Source organism: Tasmannia lanceolata, unplaced genomic scaffold (genome assembly GCF_043159265.1).
Source record: "Tasmannia lanceolata isolate RefF3 unplaced genomic scaffold, GAP_Taslan_0.1 ptg000012l, whole genome shotgun sequence".
NCBI classification, from domain to species: domain Eukaryota; kingdom Viridiplantae; phylum Streptophyta; class Magnoliopsida; order Canellales; family Winteraceae; genus Tasmannia; species Tasmannia lanceolata.
Window position 1 is genome coordinate 655,602 of NW_027518689.1, and position 11,302 is coordinate 666,903.

General features: G+C 43.0%; 2 protein-coding genes across 2 annotated transcripts; both read left to right on the forward strand.

Annotated features, from left to right (window-relative positions):
• Nucleotides 1-5,265: 5,265 nt before the first annotated feature.
• On the forward strand, nucleotides 5,266-6,686 carry LOC143887954 (uncharacterized). The gene is made up of 4 exons (XM_077392205.1): nucleotides 5,266-5,352; nucleotides 5,432-5,569; nucleotides 5,647-5,703; nucleotides 5,799-6,686. Exons 1-4 carry the CDS (start codon nucleotides 5,266-5,268, stop codon nucleotides 6,684-6,686), a joined length of 1,170 nt encoding a protein of 389 aa, XP_077248320.1.
• Nucleotides 6,687-6,745: 59 nt separating this feature from the next.
• On the forward strand, nucleotides 6,746-8,083 carry LOC143887000 (ubiquitin-like-specific protease 1A). Its single transcript, XM_077391130.1, has 5 exons — nucleotides 6,746-6,829; nucleotides 6,911-7,009; nucleotides 7,093-7,335; nucleotides 7,430-7,524; nucleotides 7,604-8,083. The coding sequence occupies exons 1-5, from the start codon at nucleotides 6,752-6,754 to the stop codon at nucleotides 7,767-7,769; spliced, it is 681 nt and encodes a 226-aa protein (XP_077247245.1). The 5' UTR covers nucleotides 6,746-6,751; the 3' UTR covers nucleotides 7,770-8,083.
• The last annotated feature ends 3,219 nt before the right edge of the window (nucleotides 8,084-11,302 follow it).

Sequence of the window (11,302 nt, forward strand, 5' to 3'; positions counted from 1 at the left end):
CTTCTACCCCATTTGAGGGCCCATAATCCCTTCTCTAATACCATGCATAGCTCCCCTCTATTGCCCTTCAGAAGCCCCCCTTAGGTACTAATAACCCCCTTTTTTGTAGCTGAAAACCCATGACTTTCAACTTGAGGACTTTCTTCTGGATTTGATGGACCCTCCAAGGGTACTTCTTCTACCCCATTTGAGTGCCCATAATCCCTTCTCTAATACCATGCATAGCTCCCCTCGGTTGCCCTTGAGAAGCCCCCCTTAGGTACTAATAACCCCTTCTTTGTAACTGAAAACCCATGCCTTTCAACTTGAGCACCATCTTTGGATTTGCTGCACCCTCCAAGGGTACTTCTCCTACCCCATTTGAGGGCCCATAATCCCTTCTCTAATACCATCCATAGGTCCCCTCTATTGACCTTGAGAAGCCCCCCTTAGGTACTAGTAACCCCTTTTTTGTAGCTGAAAACCCATGACTTTGAACTTCAGGACCATCTTCTGGATTTGATTGACCCTCCGAGGGTACTTCTTCTACCCCATTTGAGGGCCCATAATCCCTTCTCTAATACCATCCATAGGTCCCCTTTGTTGCCCTTGAGAAGCCCCCCTTAGGTACTAATAACCCCTTCTTTGTAGCTGAAAACCCATGCCATTCAACTTGAGCACCATCTTTGGATTTGCTGCACCCTCCGAGGGTACTTCTCCTACCCCATTTGAGTGCCCATAATCCCTTCTCTAATACCATCCATAGGTCCCCTCTGTTGCCCTTGAGAAGCCCCCCTTAGGTACTAATAACCCCTTCTTTGTAGCTGAAAACCCATGACTTTGAACTTCAGGACCATCATCTGGATTTGATGGACCCTCCAAGGGTACTTCTTCTACCCCATTTGAGGGCCCATAATCCCTTCTGTAATACCATCCATAGGTCCCCTCTGTTGCCCTTGAGAAGCCCCCCTTAGGTACTAATAACCCCTTCTTTGTAGCTGAAAACCCATGCCTTTGAACTTGAGGACCTTCTTCTGGATTTGATGGACCCTCCGAGGGTACTTCTTCTACCCCATTTGAGGGCCCATAATCCCTTCTCTAATATCATCCATAGGTCTCCTCTGTTGCCCTTGAGAAGCCCCCCTTAGGTACTAATAACCCCTTCTTTGTAGCTGAAAACCCATGACTTTGAACTTCAGGACCATCTTCTGGATTTGATGGACCCTCCAAGGGTACTTCTTCTACCCCATTTGAGGGCCCATAATCCCTTCTCTAATACCATCCATAGGTCCCCTCTGTTGCCCTTGAGAAGCCCCCCTTAGGTACTAATAACCCCTTCTTTGTAGCTGAAAACCCATGCCTTTCAACTTGAGCACCATCTTTGGATTTGTTGCACCCTCCAAGGGTACTTCTCCTACCCCATTTGAGGGCCCATAATCCCTTCTCTAATACCATTCATAGGTCTCCTCTATTGGCCTTGAGAAGCCCCCTTTAGGTACTAATAACCCCTTCTTTGTAGCTGAAAACCCATGCCTTTCACCTTGAGGACCTTCTTCTGGATTTGATGGACCCTCCGAGGGTACTTCTCCTATCCCATTTGAGTGCCCATAATCCCTTCTCTAATACCATCCATAGGTCCCCTCTATTGGCCTTGAGAAGCCCCCCTTAGGTACTAATAACCCCTTCTTTGTAGCTGAAAACCTATGCCTTTGAACTTGAGGACCTTCTTCTGGATTTGATGGACCCTCCGAGGGTACTTCTTCTACTCCATTTGAGGGCCCATAATCCCTTCTCTAATACCATCCATAGGTCCCCTCTGTTGCCCTTGAGAAGCCCCCCTTAGGTACTAATAACCCCTTCTTTGTAGCTGAAAACCCATGACTTTGAACTTCAGGACCATCTTCGGGATTTGATGGACCCTCCAAGGGTACTTCTTCTACCCCATTTGAGGGCCCATAATCCCTTCTCTAATACCATCCATAGGTCCCTTCTGTTGCCCTTGAGAAGCCCCCCTTAGGTACTAATAACCCCTTCTTTGTAGCTGAAAACCCATGCCTTTCAACTTGAGCACCATCTTTGGATTTGCTGCACCCTCCAAGGGTACTTCTCCTACCCCATTTGAGGGCCCATAATCCCTTCTCTAATACCATCCATAGGTCCCCTCTATTGGCCTTGAGAAGCCCCCCTTAGGTACTAATAACCCCTTCTTTGTAGCTGAAAACCCATGCCTTTCACCTTGAGGACCTTCTTCTGGATTTGATGGACCCTCCGAGGGTACTTCTCCTACCCCATTTGAATGCCCATAATCCCTTCTCTAATACCATCCATAGGTCCCCTCTATTGGCCTTGAGAAGCCCCCCTTAGGTACTAATAACCCCTTCTTTGTAGCTGAAAACCCATGCCTTTGAACTTGAGGACCTTCTTCTGGATTTGATGGACCCTCCGAGGGTACTTCTTCTACCCCATTTGAGGCCCCATAATCCCTTCTCTAATACCATCCATAGGTCCCCTCTGTTGCCCTTGAGAAGCCCCCCTTAGGTACTAATAACCCCTTCTTTGTAGCTGAAAACCCATGACTTTGAACTTCAGGACCATCTTCTTGATTTGATGGACCCTCCAAGGGTACTTCTTCTACCCCATTTGAGGGCCCATAATCCCTTCTCTAATACCATCCATAGGTCCCCTCTGTTGCCCTTGAGAAGCCCCCCTTAGGTACTAATAACCCCTTCTTTGTAGCTGAAAACCCATGCCTTTCAACTTGAGCACCATCTTTGGATTTGCTGCACCCTCCAAGGGTACTTCTCCTACCCCATTTGAGGGCCCATAATCCCTTCTCTAATACCATCCATAGGTCCCCTTTGTTGCCCTTGAGAAGCCCCCCTTAGGTACTAATAACCCCTTCTTTGTAGCTGAAAACCCATGCCTTTCACCTTGAGGACCTTCTTCTGGATTTGATGGACCCTCTGAGGGTACTTCTCCTACCCCATTTGAGTGCCCATAATCCCTTCTCTAATACCATCCATAGGTCCCCTCTATTGCCCTTGAGAAGCCTCCCTTACGTACTAATAACCCCTTTTTGTAGCTGAAAACCCATGACTTTCAACTTCAGGACCATCTTCTGGATTTGATGGACCCTCCAAGGGTACTTCTTCTACCCCATTTGAGGGCTCATAATCCCTTCTCTAATACCATGCATAGCTCCCCTCTATTGCCCTTGAGAAGCCCCCCTTAGGTACTAATAACCCATTTTTTGTAGCTGAAAACCCATGACTTTCAACTTCAGGACTTTCTTCTGGATTTGATGGACCCTCCAAGGGTACTTCTTCTACCCCATTTGAGTGCCCATAATCCCTTCTCTAATACCATGCATAGCTCCCCTCGGTTGCCCTTGAGAAGCCCCCCTTAGGTACTAATAACCCCTTCTTTGTAGCTGAAAACCCATGCCTTTCAACTTGAGCACCATCTTTGGATTTACTGCACCCTCCAAGGGTACTTCTCCTACCCCATTTGAGGGCCCATAATCCCTTCTCTAATACCATGCATAGGTCCCCTCTATTGCCCTTGATAAGCCCCCCTTACGTACTAATAACCCCTTTTTTGTAGCTGAAATAGAGTTGACTTTCAACTTCAGGACCTTCTTCTGCATTTATGCTAGGTTTTATTTTTTACGTTAATTTTTGGAATGGAGAAATGCGATTTCATTTCATGTACATATCAGTTACCGCATTTCCACCTACGGAGTAAAATAAATGCAAATGGTCGTCTGCTATTTGTTTATGCTAGGCTTTTATTTTTACAATAGGTGGAGTGGAGAAATGGGTTTTCAAAAACACCTTCTTCAATACCATGTAGAGGGCACAATTTATAGTTGCTGGGCCTTCTTTAATACCATGTGGAGACCCATGTTCATTGTTGAAGCAGTCATGGTTCACTTGTTTTATCTTCGATTTCATTTATTAAATTATTGGTCCAATGGTGGTCATTGAATTCCAATACCTAGTGCTTATCTGCTTTGTTTCTCAAAAGGTCTGATGCTATAAGTTTTTTTTTAAATGCATGTGAGCTAATACTCGCCTGATGCCCATGTGGATGAGAATTTTAACAGACCTCCTAATCTGTTTTGGGGGTTTGTCCTTGTTGTTGTGCTTTCAGAAAATTCATATAGAACACTGATCGTTGCACTTATTGGTTAGCTCTTTTATTTCTTGTTTGCTTTGCTTCATATCTAAGAAGCCAGACCTTAGAGGTTACATACATGATACATATTTTCAGGTAAGTATGAGAATTGTAATAATTGTTGGTTTGCTTGGTAGCTTTTCTTCTCTTCGTACTGATTGGGAATATGAGTTTATGCTATGGGTTGGATTTTATTGATTTTCTTGGTAATTTATTTTAGAGATGATGAGGACGAGATTTTTAATGATTGTCAATATAACTGAGTTTTTGGGTTATGAATTGATCTCGGTGATTTTGATTTGGTTGTTCATTGTTATACAGTTTTTATCCTGTCAGGAGCCATTCAAAGCCTTGAAAGATGGTGATGCGAAAAAGTGATAGAATGAAAGTAACAAAGCCTCCAAGAAGGACAGAAAGGAGTTTAGAAGGGGAGGAGACGAAAACTGCAGCTGTGAAGAAGAGAGGAACAGATGTAAGTGTATATGTTGTTAATTGTATCAATCATAGTAAGTTAATTCATTTACCACATATATTTTGGCGATGTAATTTGTTTTGCAGGCTCCATACGTCCCAGCACGATGTTCTCCAGCTTCTTTCAAATCGGCAATGGACAGGATAAAGTTCAAGCCAGTCCATTTTCATGCCATAGAAAAGACTCCTTTCCGACATCTGTTTGGCATGGAGGACATTATCATGCACAAGCCTCTCATAAGAGCTATCCACGATAAGTGGACTCCCGGCACTAACACGTTCACGTTAGGGAGTATAAATGTCCCCTTCCTTCCAAGAGATGTGGCATTGGCATTAGGACTGCCACTTAGTGGAGAGCGAATGGACGTGGTGAGGGTTCTGTCATTCGACAGGACAAAACCGCAACCTAAAGTGCCTGGCTAGCCATTTCTAGAGGCCAATGTCAAGCCATCGGTTATTGAGAATGAAATTACAGCATTAGTTAGAGAACGCAATAAAGTTTCGATAGAGAAGACAGTGAAATATGTTCTCCTGCATCTTTTTGCCTCTGTCCTTTTCACAAAAAGCGCACATCGAGCTGACGAGCTCTTCTGGCCCTACATCGACGACATAGGAAACATTGGCAACTATAACTGGGCGATGGCAGTGTATGACTGGCTCGTAGACTACCTAGACAGAGTCAACAAGGGTGGCAGGTACCTTGGTGGCTGCTCGTTGGTAATTCAGGTAATTTGGACTCATGACATTTAATATTCTAACCGTGCTGTTTATAGTTTGATTAACATGGTGTTTCGTATGTATGCAGGTATGGTTATACGAGCATACCACATTTTGGATTCCCACCAATCCAATTGCTCGTCCACGTGTCCTTAAATGGGACTGGAAAACAAACGAATCAAAGACATATCGATTAGTGGAGCAGAAGCAGATAAAGAAATCGGAGGTGAGATATGAAAAATTTGTTAACGTATATATCAATACTAGTATCTTGATAACTGACTATGTTTTCCAAAAATTCAGGTGGTGGTGACATTGAAAGTATCTCTGTTAGAGAAGTCACAGTACCTACAGGATGAGGTAATGCAGTCGAGCAGGACTATGTTGCGTACGTTATTTTATTTTACTTATTGATTTTTTAAATTTGATCATTGACTGTCATGTTTAAACATTAGGATGTTGATGAGACAATGGAAGTCGATAAGGAACAGTTGGAATCCGAGGGGATAGTTTTGGGAGTAGAAAGTGAAATGGAGAAAGGAAGTAGTGAAGATGAGTCGAAGCATATAAAATTTTTGGCGAGAGAGGGAGATGTAATTGATAGACAGTGGCAGATGATTACAGCAGCATGGGAAGAAATAAGAAAAAGAGAGGAAGATGTTGGAAAAAGAGAGGAAGATGTCAGAAAGAAAGAGGAGGATTTGAAAAAAGGATGGGAGCGTATGCGGAGAACAAATGAAGAGACTGGGGGAAGAATGGAGGGGGTTGAGGTGGAGGGGGTTGAGGAGGAGAGGAAGGGCGAAAATGCATCTCAAGGTGCACGATTATCTTCGCAGCTGTGCGAGGATTGGACGGATTTAGCTGACCTTGGATGTGACATGGATGCAGCCGCCACCCTAATAGATGTATCGGCTCAGAACCCCAAGTCACATGAAGAAATATTCGGCACCACAGACGAGGTGATCCTTAACCCTTTACAACGATTGTTCGAAATGGAGGTGACCAAGGAAGAGGCACCATCTACTGAAGTTGAGATGAAAGTGAGTGGTGTAAGGGATGAGATGGTGGATTCCGAATTAGGGAGCATTGTGAGGGGTGTGAAGATGGATGGAAGGAGTAGGAAACCTGGGAGAGCCAGAAAAAGCCCCTACTATTCAGGGAAGACCCGAAAGAGGAGGCAGAAGGAAGGGAAGAAACAGGGGGAGGACCCCAACATACATAAACCACTGCCCAAGAAGAAAGGGGATGACGGGAAGATGCGTAAGGGAAGGAGAACAGCTCTAATAGAGAGACTTCTAAAGCATGATAAAAGGCAAGTAGATGTGAATTATATTATACAATGATTTAAGTTGATCATAATTGAAAATTATTAACTAACAATTTAATACAATTTTGCAGTGATATCCTCATGGAAACGGATGATGTACACCTAATAGCTGAAGACCTACAACATCTTTGGAATGTCAGACAATACCTGACTGGCACTGTAAGTGTCATTTTTTATCATTAATTTCTACATTACTGTAGGGAATAATGTACATCTGACATTTACTTCTCTTCCTTGAAGATTGTCGATATATATGGGAAGCACGTGCAGTCCTCCAACGACGATGGGTTAGCAGATCCTACAATGGGGGGAATTGTCTTCGTTCCATCGGTGGTACATGTAAGTGTTATTTCTATCATCCCACATTGAGGTTTACATAAGATTTTATCTGTAGTATCCCATTGAATTCCTTTTTTTTATAGGGAACTCTTACTGCAGTAGGGACCGAAGTCACTGAGGTCCAGAGGGTAGAAAAGTGGAGGACAACGAAAGATGCTCTGCACAGTAGACTTATAAACCACCACCTCGAAGCAGTAAAAATGGTACTATTACCATTATGTGAAGACAACCATTGGGTTCTCCTCATTGTCGATATGGTCAACAAAATCTTCCACGAATGCAATTCCTGTAAAGGAATGGAGTTCCAGGAAAGAGCAGGATTGACCGTAAGTGGGTTAGCATCTTTAATGTTTTCCTACTTATAAATCTATACGTATAACACTTATGTTTCCTAAACCTGTCAATGTTAACCACTTGCAGGTTGTGTTGTTGAAGGAGTACTTAAAGGAAAGGGGCTGTGATATAGACCACTTTCAATATGCGCAGATGGAAAATTTTCCACAACAGGCCAATGGGTCAGTATATTAGTATATTTAAATGTTTATTTTTCTAGGCTATGATTTTGATTCGCTCAATACAACTGTTGTTATGCAGGTTCGACTGTGGTTTGTTCGTGCTTAAAGCGATCGACCATCTGTATGCAAATGATCCATTTACTTTCAGCAAGTCTGACATTCCCGCTTATCGGCTGCAGCTGTGCGAAAGATTCTTGCGCGGAGAGTTTGGGGACTGTGGTGATTTCCTTAAGGGGGATATATGACTGAAAAATGAAGAACCTCTCTTCAAGTTCTGATGGATGTTGTAAACATGGTGGACATTGATGGTCTTTCCAGTGAAGTTTTCTGTGTATTTGTAAGCAAAATGGGATAAAATGGGCTAAATTTATTTGTAATTGTTGGGCGCATATGTGTAGGATAGAAAGCAGGGTGTAGAGACACAGAGGGAGGGTTTGTTTGTATCTCAGCATACTGACAACTATGTATTTGTAATGAAAAATCAAGTTCTGTGAAGTGATGGTGGTTGTGGCATTGGGTTCATTGCGAAATATGGTAAAGGTCTTTGAAAATCATCAAATATTTGTTCATAAAGTTTTGGAGGAATTTATATTTCTATTGGATGGAAATATGATTTATTTGTAATTGTGGTTATTCTCTCTACTTTATATTTTCATCGTCATAGTTGGCAATGGGACCCCTGTTTTTTGTGCTTTTCCGGTTTTGTTTGGTTGGTTGAACTGTTGGGAAGAAAAAAATTCTTCCTCAAAGTTCTTCATAAATTCCACACTTAATTTCTTACAACAGCCACCCTCTTCTTTCCAAATGGACTTTCCACCCCACACCATAGGATAATCCATAACGTCCATTTGATGGGCCACAATTCCAATAGTTTGTGTAGCAAAAGACAATTCATACAAAATAAAAATATAAAATAAATGGGTTATCAGATCCTAAAGTGGAACCTCCAACGATTCTCGGAATTCCGAGACAATGTCTCGGAACTCCGAGATTTCCGCGACGTTATTCTCGGAGCTCCGAGATATTTTCTCGGAACTCCGAGATTCGTTCCAGTAGCATATCCAAAAAACATGTATATTCTCGGAGCTCTGAAAACATTTCTCGGAACTCCGAGATTCCTTCCAGTAGCATATCCAAAAAACCTGTATATTCTCGGAGCTCCGAGAACATTTCTCGGAACTCCGAGATTCGTTCCAGTAGCATATACAAAAAACCGTAAATTCTCGGAGCTCCGAGAGTAATTCTCGGAACTCCAAGATTCGGGCAATTGAAAAAAAAAATTTTCCTTTTGTTCTCGGAACTCCGACACAGTGTCTCGGAACTCCGAGAATCGGCCCAGGAGCTTCATAACCCTGGACCCGGTTCCTTTTTTTTACTTTACTTTTCTTCTCTTCTTTCCCTATACCTAAACCACTTCTCTTGAAACCCTAAGTCCACTTTTTCTTTCGTTCCGTCATTTTCTCCCTACATCTTCCTCCAAAACCCTCTTCTCCCTTCCAAATCCCTCTCTTCTTCCTAAAACCCTAACATTTCACCCCTTTTTCGTTTTTTCTTTCTTCCCTTATCTATTTCTCTTTTTGGCCTCCATTTTAGGACTATTTCTCTTCTTCTTTACATATCACTTTTCTCTCCACCCATATTTCCTCTCACCATGCCTCCTAAAACCAAAAATCTCAACATCGGAGGCTCCTCCCAAGTTGAAGACCCCGAATACGTTCGTGAAGAAGTTCCCGACGAAGAAGGGCCTTCACGGAAGAAGTTCAAGGCCAAGGCTGTGGCTGCCAAGGTTGTAGCCAAGTCCTATTTCACTGGGGATAAGGCGAAGAAACTTTGGGACGACGTCGGCACTAGGCGCGTCCTGACCGGTAAGTACATTGATCCCCCTGTCCTTGAAAATTTTGATTTAAAGGCCAAATTTGATGCTCTTCATTGGACACCCATCCTTCACATTAACAAACCCGTTTACCCTCGATTGGTGCGTCTCTTCTATGCCAATCTCACCATTTCCCCTTCCTTCTTCAAAATCGAATCTAAGGTCAAGAAAACTGTCATCAAACTCACCTATCAGACTTTTGCCACAATATTTGGGATTAGCCATGAGGGCCTCTTACACTATTTTTGGCCGGACGATGGGACGCATGAACTTGATGATATTGATCATGACACTGTCTATGGGCGGATAACACGGCGCTACCACCCTAATATGCCCGTACAATCTGCCGACCTCATTCCGGTTGCGCGCGTGCTCCATAACTTCATGTACCACATCTTCATACCTCGTGGTGGGATGCGTGAAGCCGTAAGACCCTTAGAGGCATATATTATCTACAGCATCCTAGAGGGCCGCCATCTTTGTCTGCCATATATCATGTTTCGCTTCATGTTTCAGACCCTTGAACGCTACCGATCTTCCTTGCCATATGGCATGATTCTCACCCGTGTCTTCCGGCACTTCGGCATCACCTTAGATGGAGAGATGACCATGACTCCTACTGCCCCGTTTGATGTTCCGACCTTTAACCGCATGGCTCTTAATGAAGCAGCGATTGACATCGATGTTCATGATGGAGGAGGCTACGAAGCCGAGGACCAGCCTGCACCTGCACCTCAGCCTTCAGAAGATACATCTCAGTTCTGCACTCGCCAGGATTTGGCTCACATGCAGGAGGCCATTGAGCGATCCATGGCCTCTCAGTTTCAGCAGTTGTCTACCCATGTCGACTCTGCGATTTCGACTCGCTTCCACACCATGACTTCCCACTTTGATGACCAGTGGGCCGCCTATTATCGCTACATCTCCAGTGGTCAGTGGGGCCAGGCGCCGGGCAGTTCTTCTCATCACCCACCGCCTCCTTCGGAGCAGTAGATGGCTCTAGTTCTATGATGATGGATCCTGTCTTGTTCAGATTTTTTTTTATATTAGCCTTATCTATATGTTTCTATAGTGTTTGGATTATCAGTTGGTTGTATGGATCATATTTAGGTAGTTGCTTGGATAGTCAGTTGGATCTTTTTGGGATGTATTCCGTTTTATATAATTCTGTCACTGTTATGATGTGTCGTGGATGCTATGTCCTTTGAGTGGTTGTATGCACTTTCATTGGCTCACACCTACTATCTTTCCTTTTGTTCCACCTTTTTTGGTGATGACAAAAGGGGGAGAATATTTGAGCTCCCAAGTCATAATAATATGCATATATTAAGGGGGAGTAAAGCTCTATGCTCCATTTTTTTGGGACATCAATGCCCATGAAACGAACAAAAAGGTCAATAAATAAAGGTTGCAAAATGACAAACTTTATTTCGCCCTTTCTTACCAGCAGGGAAAAGCTTTTTGCAAACTTTTTTGCAAAATGACAAACTTTTTGCAAAATGAACAAAAAGGTCATATATATATATACAACCAATTTAATTTTCCAGTTCTTGAATTTTCTTACCAGCAGGGAAAAGCTTATTTTAACAATGCTTGCAAGGTAGAACTCATTCGAGCTTCATAAAACTGGGCAGCCTTCAACTATGATAACCCATTCCACCTTAAGAAAACAGGGTTTTCCTCAAAAAATTACAGTATACCAGTAATTACAGTATACCATTAATTACAGTATAACAAAGAATACAGTATTCCACCTTCAAAAAATTGGGTTTCCCTCATAAAACTGGGCAGCCTTCAACTATGCACACCACTAATTACAGTATACCATTAATTACAGTATAACAAAAAATAGAGTATTCCACCTTCAGAAAATTGGGTTTCCCTCATAAAATTGGGCAGCCTTCA